This window comes from Fusarium sambucinum, chromosome I (assembly GCF_050947815.1).
Source record: "Fusarium sambucinum isolate potato_lamoka chromosome I, whole genome shotgun sequence".
Taxonomy (NCBI): Eukaryota; Fungi; Ascomycota; class Sordariomycetes; order Hypocreales; family Nectriaceae; genus Fusarium; species Fusarium sambucinum.
In genome coordinates, this window is record NC_139294.1 from 630,180 (window position 1) to 644,004 (window position 13,825).

The following is a 13,825-nucleotide window of genomic DNA, read 5'->3' on the forward strand; positions in this document are numbered from 1 at the left end:
ATGCAGACTAGAAAGATAGTTGTTGCTCTTCTCAAAACGTGCCCCGGCATAATCTTAACTCTCTTCTCGTCGCATTGTCTCCAAGTTTACTTAATTCGTTCTACAGTTTCATGATAACAACTATCCAGATCTATCACCACTTATTAAACACGGTTGTATCTACCAAGAGCTTCCTGCTCACTGTAACTCTGGCACCTACTGTCATGTTGGGTGAGACAGTTCTAGGTGCTGCCATCTTCTCGCGTCGCGGTGATCGCACCTCAAAGTACTACAAGGGCTACAGCCTAACGAACCTGAGCTTCCATTAAAACTACCAGGTTGACGTCTATTACAGGTCTATGCACCTCGAGGCTGGCGCCAGCAAGCGGATTCTGGGCATCTTAGAGGATCAGTATATCCCCAACCAGATCTGGGCCAGCACTCCGACCAGATGGTCCTGCTAATACGACCACTGCTTTCCTCCAGGCCCTCTACCCTCCCAGTGGTAAAAACGAAGATGTGGGTGTTCAGGAACTCAACACCGGCACGGACTACACCGCCCCTTTCAACGGCTACCAGTATGTCGTGCTTCACAGCGAGGATGAGAATTCTCCCAACACCATCTGAATCAAGGGCGATGACGGCTGCCCTGTTGCCACCAAGGACCAGAGGTCGTCCTTCCAGAGCACTCAGTTTAAGGATACATTTACTGTCACCAGACAGTTCTATGGTGACCTCTGACCTCTCATGAAGAACGTCTATGACTACAAACTTGAGAACATGACCTATCAGAATGCCTAATTTGCTTCGATCTCATTCACGTCGCATCCATCCAGGTGGGTAGCAGAAAGGGTGGTCTCCTCAGTCTTAACTTACTAAGATACATAACCAAAGAGCCTGGTCTAAGTCACATAAGCCGGCTTACAAATTTGGTCTCTCATGCTGTCACAACTCTCCATTGGACAGACACTAGATAGGAGTGACGAATAGTGTATTTCTTCTTAGACCATCTAGTCAGTGTACCCTAATTTAACTGCGCCCGGACACCCCGTAGTCGTCAATACATCGACCAGTATCTCCTAGAACATCTGGTCCAGCGTGTTTAGCAGCTCCAAGTTCTCTTGAACCATCCATATCTTCTTAGTAATTTGAATGCGTTTGTACGCCATAGCGTCGAGCACTGAGTTAGTCATATCACTTTCCCCGTGCAATACCGAAAGAAACTCGATTTCGTTTTGGGCATCGGCAAAGATCCAATGTTCTTCCTCATCGCATATCCGGTGATTGGTAGGTCGGGCTATCGGTAATGATGTCCCTGACAATCTTCCGAGTATTCGAACAATTTCTAACAGTGGTGGCGAAAAAGACGAAAGTGGATTGATGATCTTGTGTAGAAAACACAGTTCCTCGACGCAAGTACGTCTGCATTGCATAAGGGTGTGCAAGAATTGACATATGACCCGCATAATACGCCGGTCGGTTCGTTTATCTCGGTATTTCCATACCATGTTCGATGCTTTAATTGCCTTGTCCCATTCGATGTGGGTAGTCAGAGGTCTGTTTTGGAGTTCAACTTGGATGTCGTGTATTTTTCCAACGTGCACTTCGGCGCGGGATGATGACTCTAGCCATTCTTGGACATTGGATTCGAGCAGAATATCGTACAGCTTTTCGATTGAGGTGTCGGCTGGTATGAAAGAAGCAGGCTCGTTCCCAGACTTCATCATGGGTAATCCGTTGCCATCGGAGTGGAGACGATACCGATAGCTACTCAGGCTTTTCTTTACCAACCATTTCTGTCGTCGAAAGAGTTGTCGTCTGGTAAGTTGAACAGCGCTCTGCGGGATCAATATGTCTGAGGGTGTTGGATCTTGTTCCGAGTTATACATGCTGATGGTGATGCCGATGATGAAGATGATGAAGATGATTAGAGTGTTAAGTTGAGGAGTGAGTGGGTAAAGAAGACAGCAAAAGATAAACTGAGTGGTTGCCTCTTGCTTCGTTTAGAGGAAAGTGCAGGAGGCCTTTAGGTACAAAACATAAACAGCCTAAAGCGCCTGGCCTAAGCAGCATAAACCGGCCTAATAATTTCGTCCCTTATGCTTACAGCGACGAATTTTTCCAATGCCCCAAGGTTGGTTCAGCTTGTAGTCACCCGTCAAAACGACCGCAAGTTGGATTTCTACAGAGAGGCATTAAACCACCACTTACCCAAGCTGTATTAAAAGTTACATGATTGATCGTTTGGTAACAGTTCATCCTGGACCCAACTTTCACTGCATTCAACAATTACAGTATTCGCCAGATTTGGGATGGTTGGTCATGCTAGTCTAGTTTGTATGGAACATTCAGATGTTTTGATAATTTTTATTTGATATTATACTTTTATAACTCCTCCCATCTAATTTTATATATATTTATATGTCATAGACACATTTAGCGGAGCTTGAGAACAGCCTTGCCAAAGTTCTTGCCCTCGAGCATACCAATGAAACCGTCAGCAGCGTTGTCAATACCCTCAGTGATAAAGAGCTTGGCCTTGACGCTACCATCACCGAGCCACTTCTGGAGGTTCTCCTGGTGCTCCTTGTAGTACTTGGGGCCGAACTGTGGGTGGGAAACGAGGAAACCCTCCATCTTGATCTGCTTGGCAATAAGGTTGATGAGACCCTTGACACCCTCACGCTTCTCAGCAGGGGTGTTGTACTCGGAGATGAGACCACAGACGGGGATACGACCGCCGTTGTTCAAGCTGGTGAGAGCAGCCTCGAGGTGGTCACCGCCGACGTTCTCGAAGTAAATATCGATGCCGTTGGGGGCGAGACGGGGGAGAGCATCCTTGGGAGACTCCTTCTTGTAGTTAAAACCAGCGTCGAAACCGAGCTCCTTGGTGATGAAGTCAAGCTTGGCATCGTCACCGACGGAACCGATAACAGTAAGGCCCTCACGCTTGGCGACCTGGCCAACGATCTGACCAACAGCACCGGCGGCGGAGCTGATGAAGATGGTCTCGCCCTTCTTGGGCTTACCGATCTCGTGAAGACCAGACCAGGCGGTGAGACCAGGCATACCCAGAGGGCCGAGGAAGAGGCCGAGGTCGAGGTTGTGAGGGTTTTGGACCTTGCGGAGGTTGACCTTGGGGATGGTCTCCTTGTCGAGACGGGCGTACTCGGAGATGGGGAGGTAGGCGGTAACGAGGTCACCCTCGGCAAACTCAGAGTTGTCGGACTTGATGACCTTGCTCAGAGTACCGTTGATGATGGGGTCGTTAATCTCAAAAGCGGGAGCGTAAGACTTGACGGTATTGTCGCGCATCTTGCCGCGCAGATAAGGGTCGAAAGAGGCATATTGGACCTCGAGGACAACACCACCCTCGGGAGCTGAGTCGATATCGATGGGTCGGTCCTCAGTGACGAGATGCTCACCGGCGACGGGGAGACCGGTGGGGATCTTCTTGTAAACAAAGGTCTTGTTTTGTGTTTGTGTCATATTGGCGGTTTATGTGGTTGTGTATATGAGATTAAGTAAATAAAGGTGAGTGAGAGAGATGGGTATATATATAAGATGAAAGTATGATATGATTGAGTATGAGGAATGAACGACGTCACTGCAGAGATGGCATCTATATATATACAAAAAATGGAATGTATTTTACAGTGGTGCTAAAGAGTACACCTCTCAAGTACCGTAGCCACGTCAAAAGTGGCGCTACCACGTACCGAGGCTATTTGATGATTTGTAAGAAACAAAAGAGCATTGAAGTTTTTCTCAACAACTAAAAACGTCACTGCGTCGATCCACAAAGTTACGGTGATACTTCCCGAAGTGGTAATGACCTCATGAGTGATGACATTCTGGGACAATATGTTGAATACAACGTGTCTTGATCAATTGAACTGATGATCAGTAATTTTCACTACAGGATCACCACGGTGCTGGTGATTGTCTAATTTCTGTACCTCCAATGTCAGATTCTTATCTCGATTACCTATGACAGTCAGCATCTAAGATCAAGACAAGGGTACAAGTTTACAGCACAAAACTAAACGCGGGCGGAGAACGTGGCATCCACTCGGCTACTTTACCCAAAACAGACCAAGATTGACGGTGTGAATAGCCTCAGCGTCCCCGTTTCTTTTGGTTCGTCGTGGAATTCTTTACAGACTTCTAGCGCTGTCTATAGTAAGCAAAAGCGGTATGAAACGAAGAAGCGAAGCAGCGAATCTTTGCATTAACGCCGAGTGGGTTCCCCATCTCATTAATGCTTCAGCCGCCTTATCCTTACCCTGCTTGGCTGTATATCCGTGGAGCAAAGAAAAAGTTAGACTTCTTAGTCAGCTTGCGAGATTCAGGTTTTGAAGGGACCGTAACTCTACACGAGTCAGTGGCCAACGGCATTTGCGAAAATGATGTCAAATTTGCCATTTTTTCGGGAATTGCCATGTTTAGATTGAAATTTGCATGTAACATACGTACCACATATTTGCCCAACTCCAATAACGTGACGCAAAGACAAGATGTTTTTTTCTGTAAACGATTTAGCATTTACTCCGTACGTCCTGACTGTTGGGTAATGAACGATTTCAAAGGGAAGACGAAAAGATGACTTGAATTTTGCACAATGAATCTACCCTACAACACAAGCATTCCTTTGTCAAAGCATCATGGACACATCGCGAGCCGAGCTTGTTGAAAGAGCAAATAAGCTATCATAGGTAATTCATATATAAACCAAATAATCCAATTTATCTATTAATTATATAATAAATCCCAAGCTACGTTACTTCGTTAACTTTCCAAAGACTATCATGAAACTAACCTAGTGGGTAGTAGAAAAAGAGGAAACCAACCAAGGCATGTCATCGGGCCTTTCCGTATCAATCACTTCTATATATCATCTAGGCCGGATGAAAAAAGAAGAGAGGCTATCATTGATTTGCCCAATCGAATAAGAGCATTGTCAAGTGAGTCGATTATGCAACTTCAGCTTGGTCTGCAAGAAGCTCGTCCAAGCCGGGCATATTGGAAGAACAAATGAAGCCTTCTTGAGTGATTAAGGTATAAACCGAGCAATCCAATTTATCTATCATTTATATACTAAATCCCAAGCTGCGTTACTTCATCGACTCTCAAAAGTAGTACCCATCCAGTACGCCCAACATCAAAACAAGTATATCCCAATACAAGTCTCTAACCGATTCCATGCAAGATGCTAAAATGTTCTATTAGAGTTTATTCAGCGTGAGCCGGTTATGCTTCTTCAGCTTGGTCAGCGAGATGCTCGTCCGAGCCCTGCCAGTCATCGCTTTCAAGCCCGTCTCGTCGGATAAATAGCGATGACACCCATCCTAGGATCGCCAAACCTCCGAAGATGCTCCAGGCCAGTGCCTCACCCTTGGGGCGGATGTTGATTGACAGACTGAAGAGACCGCCGGAGACAAAGGGACCGAAGCTGCGACCGAGGGCGGATAGAGTTTGTGCCATGCCGTTGAGGCTACCGAGGCTCGCGTGCGACGGTGCAGAGTTTGTGATCTACACATATTAGCAAGGTTTAATTTAGATAAGGTTCATGGAAGAGACGTACCAAAAGCATGACACTCGACAGACCGCCGACGGCACACAAGTTCTTCAAGATCAACACCAACCCAAGCTCAATGTACAACCACATCTTGCCGCTTCCGACACCAAACAAGGGCTTGTCATCGATGTAACCGACCCAAGGCATAAATAGCATGCTGATACCAAGTCCCAAAAGAGAGATCTGGTAGGTACCCAGGTTGCCCAATTTGGCCTTGAGATGTTGGAACAAGAAGGCCTGGAAAATGCAGCTTGCCAATCCTGCGATGCTCAAGCTGACACCAATTCTACTGGGCAGCAAGTCGCGACCGGCAGGTGCAGGCGTCGCAGCAAAGATGGGGTACAAGCTGTTGAAGGAGATATTGGAGAGCTGGAAGACAAGGTAGGTGAACAGAACGAGAATGGTGGTTCGGCTGAGATCTTTCCAGGCAGACAGGGCGGGGTCAAGATTGTTGTCGCTATCGTCAGTCTCGTCTTCATCTTCGTCGGATTCAGATTCGAGCGCTCGGCCGGAGGAGAGGAGGGGTTGGTTTTGGGATTGCGACCGAGGCCAGCGCGCGCTCCAAGAGGGACGTCGAGGGGGTGGGGGTCGCGAAGGGAACCAGGAGAGGATCTTGTCTACCCATGCGGGCTTCTCAAATGCGGATTGGCTTTTATCCAGGGTCTCCTCGAACCAGATGCTGACCACAATGACGCTGACAGCCAGGAGACCAGCAGAGAGGATGTTGGGAGCCAGATAAGGGTATTTCTTGCCCATTGTTCCGACAAGGATGCCTCCCAGAGCAGGCCCGGTGATGCTACCGAGGGAATAAATGACAGGCAGGTATGTAAACGCGCGGCTTTGATTGGATCGATCTGTGACTTCTCCGAGGACTGTCGGGACACAAGCAGCGTTTCCATTGAGTAGTCCCATCAAGACGTGGACGAGGACGATCTGCCAATACTCCTTGCAGAAGCCAAAGACACAGAAACAACCCATGAGCGCAATTGTGCCCATGATCAGAACCGGTTTCCTTCCGATAACATCCGAGGCGTATCCCCAGAGGAAATTGGTTGACAGCTGCGCCAATGCGAACGAGCTCGCTAGTATTCCAACATACAATCCCGCCTTCTCATCGGGAATGCCTGGCATATTGAGGACCATTTCTGGGAGGTATGGGGATATCGAGTTCAGCGCGGTTTGTTCTGCAAGGGAGAGGAAGGCCAGCAACAATAGCTGTCGAACAGGCAATGGCGTCTCTTCCCCGTCATCTTCATCGTCGGAATCGCTCGCATTGGAACCTGTATAGGGCTGTTCGAGGGGAGTTTTTGGCGGCGTGGTGGGAAACGTCTGGTATCGATGCGATTGGCGTCGCATGTTGCTCAAAGTTGGGATCGGCGCGCCAGCGTGAAAGGAGCCTGAAGAAGCTGTCCGTTCAACAGCCATGGCCCTTCGAGAGGCGACATTTGAGTTATTTCGTGAGGGCGCCATGATGTGTAATGGCTGTGGCCGAGACTTTGGGGAAAGCTTGTCGAAGATCAAGGCTTAGTATTGATTGAGTGGTGACGTAGGGACGAAGGGAAGGGCAAGATTTGCTATGGCGGGGCTGACACGAGCCACGATGCGATCGAGGCTCCAAGTTGACGCGACAAGGGCATTTGCTGTGTACGATGAATGATCGACGTCGAGGGAAAGAGATGAAGAGAAAGGGTCCTGTGTTGTGATGAGACAATTAAGATTGACTTGTTCCTGTGGCTGGGAAGAAGCTTTGAACGAATATTCCGAAAAACGGCCGATCGCCCTTTTTCTAGGTGCTACAGTCAGTGCAGTGCAGCAGATACTGCAGGTGATGGCTCATTGCTACCGCACCTTCTATTTTTGATCGCGTGAGAGCAAGGTACGTACGATCGCTGATGTAATTGCGGGTTTGTATGTCCAATCAACGGCACCTATTGCCATCCACCGGGCGGGTTCCTCCGGCCGAACTCAATTGGATGGAAAACGAAGCTTTAGGGTACAGAAATAAACAGCCTGTCTTTGACAAACTCAAAGCTCCTCATTGCCAGGGTAATATGTCTACGTAGATGATATTTTGCGAGTTGACTTCTAAAGACTGGCTTTGGGGTATTGGAAAAATCAACCACTAGAAGCATAAGACACGAAAATAGTAGGTCACTTTATGCACTTGAGATTATAGTTCTTAGGCCCCTTACCTATATACCCTAAGACTTGGAAAGTTATTTATTCTGCTACCTACTAGGTTTTATGATAGTCTTTGGAAACTTAGAGGAGTACTGTAGCTTAGGATCTAGTGTAAAATTGATAGATAAATTGGATTATTTATTTTATATATGAATCACCCATGATGGCTTGATTGCTCTTTCAACAAGCCCGGCTCGCGATGTGTTCGTGAGTCTGGCTGGGCTAGCTGCAGCCGGGTCGATGTTGCAAGCTGTTGACCCTGTTGACTATGGTGAGTAGTAAGAATCACGACATTAGGGTCATTTTCAATATCTAATATAGCCCGTCACAATGACATTGAAATAGCGGTCCAATATAGTGATCTAGTCAACAGACGGTTGATCCCCTTGACAAGACCTTCTACAAGGTTGTATGACCTTGAGTCCCTCGTACATCAACTGTCTACAAAGGGGGTGCGCCGGTAGGTACTAAGGTAGTTGCTGGTTATCCAATCAGACCGGATCAGTTACCGATCCATGCACGGCGCCTACCGGCACCTGATACCCCGAGAGCCATTTGGTGTAACAGCAATAAATTGATTGCCGATCACGCTGTTTCCCCAACTTATCTTTGACTACGTGGCTTATGTGAGGTTTGCAAAAACATGCCCACAACGGTAAAAGCTCCAAAAGATCGACCCCGCGCTATCTCGGGACCAGTATCCGGTGAAAGAATAAAACATCTGACATCAGTTCAGCTTGTTTCTTTCATCATCATTTGTTACCTAACCCAAATGCGGGGAATGGTTGTAGAGGTTGGGGACGCGACTATTCTTATCTTGGTGATGAACGTGATCAATCTCAGCGGGAGTGTTGGTTTTATCTTGCCGTGATAGATAACGTTCAGCGTCATTGACCGCTATCAAAACGGGTATCTGCAGGGCGAAAGCTTAGATAGAAAACGATGGAAAGTCTTCCAAATCATCATCACCAACACCAGACGTATTATTCTCGAACTTCTGTGAAAAGTTAACTAACCTTGCCTCAAAGACATCTACAGAATCACCCGGTAACGGACCCGATATCGTGCGGGGGAGGACACTGCGCTAATAAGTGAGACCTTACAGGGGCATGCTGCAGCCGAAACGCCCCGTTCCAGACATTCTTCCATCTTTGCCATCTATGACCATTCTCATTGATCAACGTCCTCACTAGACAGGTGCAGCCTGGAAGTGGTCGAATGTATTGCAAACTTCTACACCAACATCAACGTCATGGCATCGGAAAGCCAGCCTCGCAAGGCAAGAAGAACAGCCAATGCGTAAGTCTTCAGGTCTCACCTTTGTTCCTTCACGCACTGACTTCATCACAGATGCATCGCTTGTAGACAAAGCAAGATCAAATGTTCAGGACAGGACCCGTGCCAGAACTGCCAGCGACGTCAAGTACAATGCCGTTTTACAGAAGGCGTAACGAAGGTCATGGTTTCGGAAAAGTTGGTTCAGCCACGTCAACCTTGTTACCAACACTAACGTCCGCCAAGATATCTCCAGGACCTTCAGAAGCAAGTCGAACAGTATCAGCGATCACCATCAGACACCATACTTGAGACCAGACAGAACACAGAGACACCATTCATCTATCGCTCGCCTCCCTCAGCGACACTATCCTCCGCGCCCCCGCCATATCGTTCGTCCATAGAAGCATCATCTGTGTCATACTGCTCTCCGACCATCTCCCAGCCTCATTCTTTTCCACTCGCCCTCAAACGTACAAGCGATACAGCTTTCAGCGATGTCAATGGTGAGTGCGGAGTCGATACCAGGCTTGCTTCTCCTGCGCTCACGATAGAAGGCTCGCATTCGTTTCAACAATCCGAGTCTGACATAGTCAACCAAGATCCCGCTTCATCTTCATCGTACCAACCACAGGGCGAGTCGCCGTTGAGTATTTGGCCCAGCGCATTTACTATCCCATCCAAGATTATCAAGAATACGAGGAAGAACAGACGTACCTGGAGTAAGTACCGAAATAGCTGGCTTGGAAGTGTACTGACTTTGATGTGACAGTATGGCTGGCGCCTTGGTCGACCTGGTCCTTCACACTACGATTGATGCTCATGTTAGGCGACAAACTACAACCGGGAGGAGACATGATTCCACCGCAGCTAATAGAAGACGACGTATACACCATATCGTGGAACACCCGCTCTCCAAACGAAAATCCCGATGTCACTGGACTACCATCTCTCGACTACGCCATTTACCTCTTCCACACCTTCAAATTTCACCTCGGCCAGACATACCGACTTTTCGATGAGGTAGAATTCGTGAACCAGATCCGTGACTTTTACTCGGACGCGCAGACCAAGGCAGAAGAAAACCGCCTCTGGTATGTCAAGTTTCTCTTGATTCTTGCCTTTGGTACCGCTTTTCACTCCTCTCAATGGATGCCCTCTACCGAACCCCCCGGCTCGAAGTTCTTTGTGAGAGCGATGGGTCTTATGCCAGACCATACGGCGCTTTGGAAGGATAGTCTGCTCGCTATTGAGGTTTTGGCCATGGGCGGCTTGTATCTTTACTCTATCGACCAGAGGGAGTCTGCGCACGTATACGTAAGTAGACATGTGCCTCACATGCGGAGATGCTGACGAGTCACAGCTCGGCCAGGCCATCAGGATAGCTCTTTTGGAAGGGCTACATACACAGCTACCGGACAACGAACTCGGCAATGAAACAGTTACTCGGTGTCGCGATTTGTGGTGGACGTTATACATCATGGACCGACACTTTTCATCTTCTCTCGGACTACCCATGTCGGTACAGGACAGCGACATTTCCACACCAGTCAACCCTCCCAACGTGGGATCTCAGGACGACAGCGCTCGAAGTCTGCAGGTAAACTTGTCGCACCTACTATCAGTTATTTTAACAAGTAAGTCGGGGTTTTCAGAGTATCTGTGTCGGTCTAACAATATGCAGCGCTTTACAAGCCAGAGAAAACACCGCTCGGACAGTTCCTCGAACAGACCAAGGCGATTCTTCACACTTTGGCGCACCATGCACAAGAGATTGAAAAGATAATATCGATGAAATTCCGAAACTCGGTGGACACGATGCCTCGCGGTACAAAATACATTACACTTTTATATCACCAGGTCAGTAAATCTCCGATGTCTTACATGACGAGATCTGACAAATGCAGTGTGTGATAGTAGCGACACGTCCTCTCTTACTTTCAGTCCTCAAAGAACGTCTCGATATTCTCGGCCAACCGGGCGCTGAAAACTCGGAAGCCTTTCTTGGGCAGACAGCAGCGGTCATATCAACAGGCATCAAATCAGCTGTCAAGACGCTCCAGATCCTGACCAGCGAATACAGTCTTCTCGGTAACACGACCGTCCCTTGATTTTATTTCCATTCTAACAATCTACAGAGGTCTTCCTTCCCTACGATATCGAATTCACCTTTGGAGCCGCCCTCCACCTCAACATGGCAACGGCTTTATTCCCCGGCGTCGCCGACGACCAAAATAGCCGCCTTCTTGTCCACCAACTTCTCGACAATATGATCGCCCGCGGAAACCGACTCGCGAAAGTCCGCAAAGAAGAACTCGTTTATCTCGAAGCGCAGTGTCAGGAACTTGTCGTGCAGGTACAACAGCAAGGTCTACAAACACTGTCTCTAGCAGTGACGGATGAAGCACCTTCTGCTTCTGAACTTGCAGGGAAAGCGGATGAGGAGAGGCTTTCGACAACAGACTTAGAAGAAGGGACAAGTGATTTAGAATTTTTGGATAATATTGGGATTTCATCGGAGGAGTTTATGGCGATTGTGCAGCAGATTGGAGATCCGGATATTATGCCGGAGAATATGCTGACTTTGGAGTGAGAAGAGGATTTTTAGATGGTGTTTTGGTATGGCGTTTTTGTAAACTTTGACGACCCTGGATTATTCATTCCACGGCTGAATGGACTAGAATCCTCTGTATCATTCATTTTGTGTGTATGTGTGTGTTGCTGGGATCACCCATTTGTATTTTCTAGTGTAGGTAGGGTTCCCAATTGAGTCATGATCCATCAAAATATGCTCTTAAATTTCATTGGAAACTTGGAATCTATATTTTGGGATGACTGACTGATTGACTTGCTTAAAGAGAATTACGCGGTGGTTAACAAAGCAATGACAATCACAACGATAACTGCAGCGACAACGGCAGTGGCAACGATAACTCAGACGATCTAAGTAACACAATTTCATTGGATGTTTGTCTACACTCTGTTTTTTTGTAGGCATTCCAGGACCAATGTCTTCCTTCATCTGTCCGATCTCAAATCAATCCCCCGAAATCTCTGGGACCTTCCTAGCAATGGCCCATACTCCCCGGCCGAAGAACCATGCTAATCCATCTAAGCCTGGCGTTCATATCAACCGAAAAAACAACAAGTTACACGATAATTGCATCCTCTGGGCCTGTAGAAAGCAGGAAAACGTAGCGCCCAAGATCCATTGCGACAAGATGAACGACATAACGGACAAAACATTCGCGTGGTGCAAAACCAACTGAGATATCGGTGCAATCCCTGTCGACGGATTCTGTGGCATTAGAGAACTCGTCAAGCAGAATAGAAGCGGCGTTGAGCTTTGGAAGTACAGTGCAAATCCAGAACCGGTCCCCTGTCACAAATTCCTCCATGAACCAGCGTTTTGTGGTGTATAACCAAGATGTCGTATCGATAGTCCTTCACCGGCTGTAAATACTTATCTTGGGCCTCGTCCGTGGTTCGACACAGCCGTAGTAGAGTAGTCCTGGGTTGTCATCATCGTACCTGTGAGTCATTTCTGACAGGTGCAGACGGCGCCGATTGCGATCGAACCAGTATTTCCTGTAATCCTCTTTCCCATACAGTCGGACACGGACTGTATCGTTTGGGCCTATCCCCGTATCGAACAACTCTTGCCAGTGCTGCATTCGTTGTTCTGATACGGCCTGCTGCCACCCGTCAGGTCGAGTCGTGAATTGATCCATTGTCTCCGCGTCCACCAACTTGAGCCAGTACGATGATAAAAATCCTTCTTCACTGGTCCGTGGGAAATCTGCATGTGCATCCATGAATTGATGCAGTGTCTCGGCATCGGCCATAATGCACGCAGCAAATCTCATGTCGCCGGCCAAGGAAGTGCCCTTCATGTCCTTGATCCATCTTCTGAAGGTAGTGCGAACTAGAGTCACAGGTGCGTTCTCCAGTCTTTGCCTGTCGTCGAGGATGTCGATTTTGAAGGACCTGCAGAGCTCATCGTTTGGACGTGTGTCAACGTAGTCGGAGACGTGTTCATGATTCGCACGGTCACGTTTGTGGCGCTGAACGAATCGTCGGAGGACCTCCGCTTCTTTGGAAGTTTGAAGTCGGACTATGCGATGCAACGTGATGACGAATTTGTTGAACAGCGCATCATACCTCGGCCCAAAAGCGGTGCGTAGAATGGCGAATCCCCAACAGAAAGGTCGGTGGCCATGTCTCAGTGGAATAAGTTCTTGGACCTGGGCCACAACTTCACGACCGCGTCGCGGATCGCCTGGGTACTGTTCTGTATGGAATTCTCGGCCCTGAATCCAATAAGGCGCGTCGTCGGTGGTGGTAGGAAGTGGCAACATGGCGTCTAGAAGGTGGGCGTCTAGATAGGTGATTGTTGTGGTTGAGTAGAAATGAAGAATGCGAGAAGTGGTGGAGGTGAAGGTGAAAGGAGAAACATCAAGAATGATCCGCAAGAATGGGGCTCATTTTATACCCAGAGAGATATTTAGGTTTTGAGCTGAGTAGAAGTTTGTTTTCTCAGTGAGTAACACAGAGTTTGGTCGTCGTGTTGGAGATGTGCTTGTGTTTGCTTGTGTTGAGGAAGTTAGATGTTAGGACCCACACAGAATTAAAAATACAGAAGGTAAGAAAGTGGGGACTGAGGCCCTCTAGACCTGAGTCCAGTAGAATGCAAACGTGCCCGACCTTTCTTGTATCAGTCAGTGATGCTAGGACGCGATTGATGGTGAATAAAAGATAAGATATCATTGTTAATTTCTTTATGAATAGCAAATAGTTTGCAGTGCTGACGAC

General features: G+C 47.8%; 6 protein-coding genes across 6 annotated transcripts; 2 read left to right on the top strand and 4 right to left on the bottom strand.

Annotated features, from left to right (window-relative positions):
- Nucleotides 1–203: 203 nt before the first annotated feature.
- On the top strand, nt 204–606 carry FSST1_002922 (uncharacterized protein; the record flags this gene model as incomplete). The annotated part of the gene is made up of 2 exons (XM_083228955.1): nt 204–265; nt 408–606. 2 exons carry the CDS (start codon nt 204–206, stop codon nt 604–606), a joined length of 261 nt encoding a protein of 86 aa, XP_083086352.1.
- A 452-nt stretch (nt 607–1,058) lies between these two features.
- Nucleotides 1,059–1,868, bottom strand: FSST1_002923 (uncharacterized protein; the record flags this gene model as incomplete). Its single annotated transcript, XM_083228956.1, has 1 exon — nt 1,059–1,868. One exon carries the CDS (start codon nt 1,866–1,868, stop codon nt 1,059–1,061), a length of 810 nt encoding a protein of 269 aa, XP_083086353.1.
- Nucleotides 1,869–2,415: 547 nt separating this feature from the next.
- Nucleotides 2,416–3,468, bottom strand: FSST1_002924 (MDR family NADP-dependent oxidoreductase; the record flags this gene model as incomplete). Its single annotated transcript, XM_083228957.1, has 1 exon — nt 2,416–3,468. The coding sequence occupies one exon, from the start codon at nt 3,466–3,468 to the stop codon at nt 2,416–2,418; it is 1,053 nt and encodes a 350-aa protein (XP_083086354.1).
- A 1,761-nt stretch (nt 3,469–5,229) lies between these two features.
- On the bottom strand, nt 5,230–7,027 carry FSST1_002925 (major facilitator superfamily domain-containing protein; the record flags this gene model as incomplete). The annotated part of the gene is made up of 2 exons (XM_083228958.1): nt 5,230–5,511; nt 5,564–7,027. 2 exons carry the CDS (start codon nt 7,025–7,027, stop codon nt 5,230–5,232), a joined length of 1,746 nt encoding a protein of 581 aa, XP_083086355.1.
- A 1,963-nt stretch (nt 7,028–8,990) lies between these two features.
- Nucleotides 8,991–11,606, top strand: FSST1_002926 (transcription factor domain-containing protein; the record flags this gene model as incomplete). Its single annotated transcript, XM_083228959.1, has 8 exons — nt 8,991–9,037; nt 9,089–9,211; nt 9,260–9,735; nt 9,786–10,330; nt 10,377–10,650; nt 10,698–10,873; nt 10,921–11,104; nt 11,152–11,606. The coding sequence occupies 8 exons, from the start codon at nt 8,991–8,993 to the stop codon at nt 11,604–11,606; spliced, it is 2,280 nt and encodes a 759-aa protein (XP_083086356.1).
- Nucleotides 11,607–12,459: 853 nt separating this feature from the next.
- Nucleotides 12,460–13,371, bottom strand: FSST1_002927 (uncharacterized protein; the record flags this gene model as incomplete). Its single annotated transcript, XM_083228960.1, has 1 exon — nt 12,460–13,371. The coding sequence occupies one exon, from the start codon at nt 13,369–13,371 to the stop codon at nt 12,460–12,462; it is 912 nt and encodes a 303-aa protein (XP_083086357.1).
- Between the last annotated feature and the right edge of the window lie 454 nt (nt 13,372–13,825).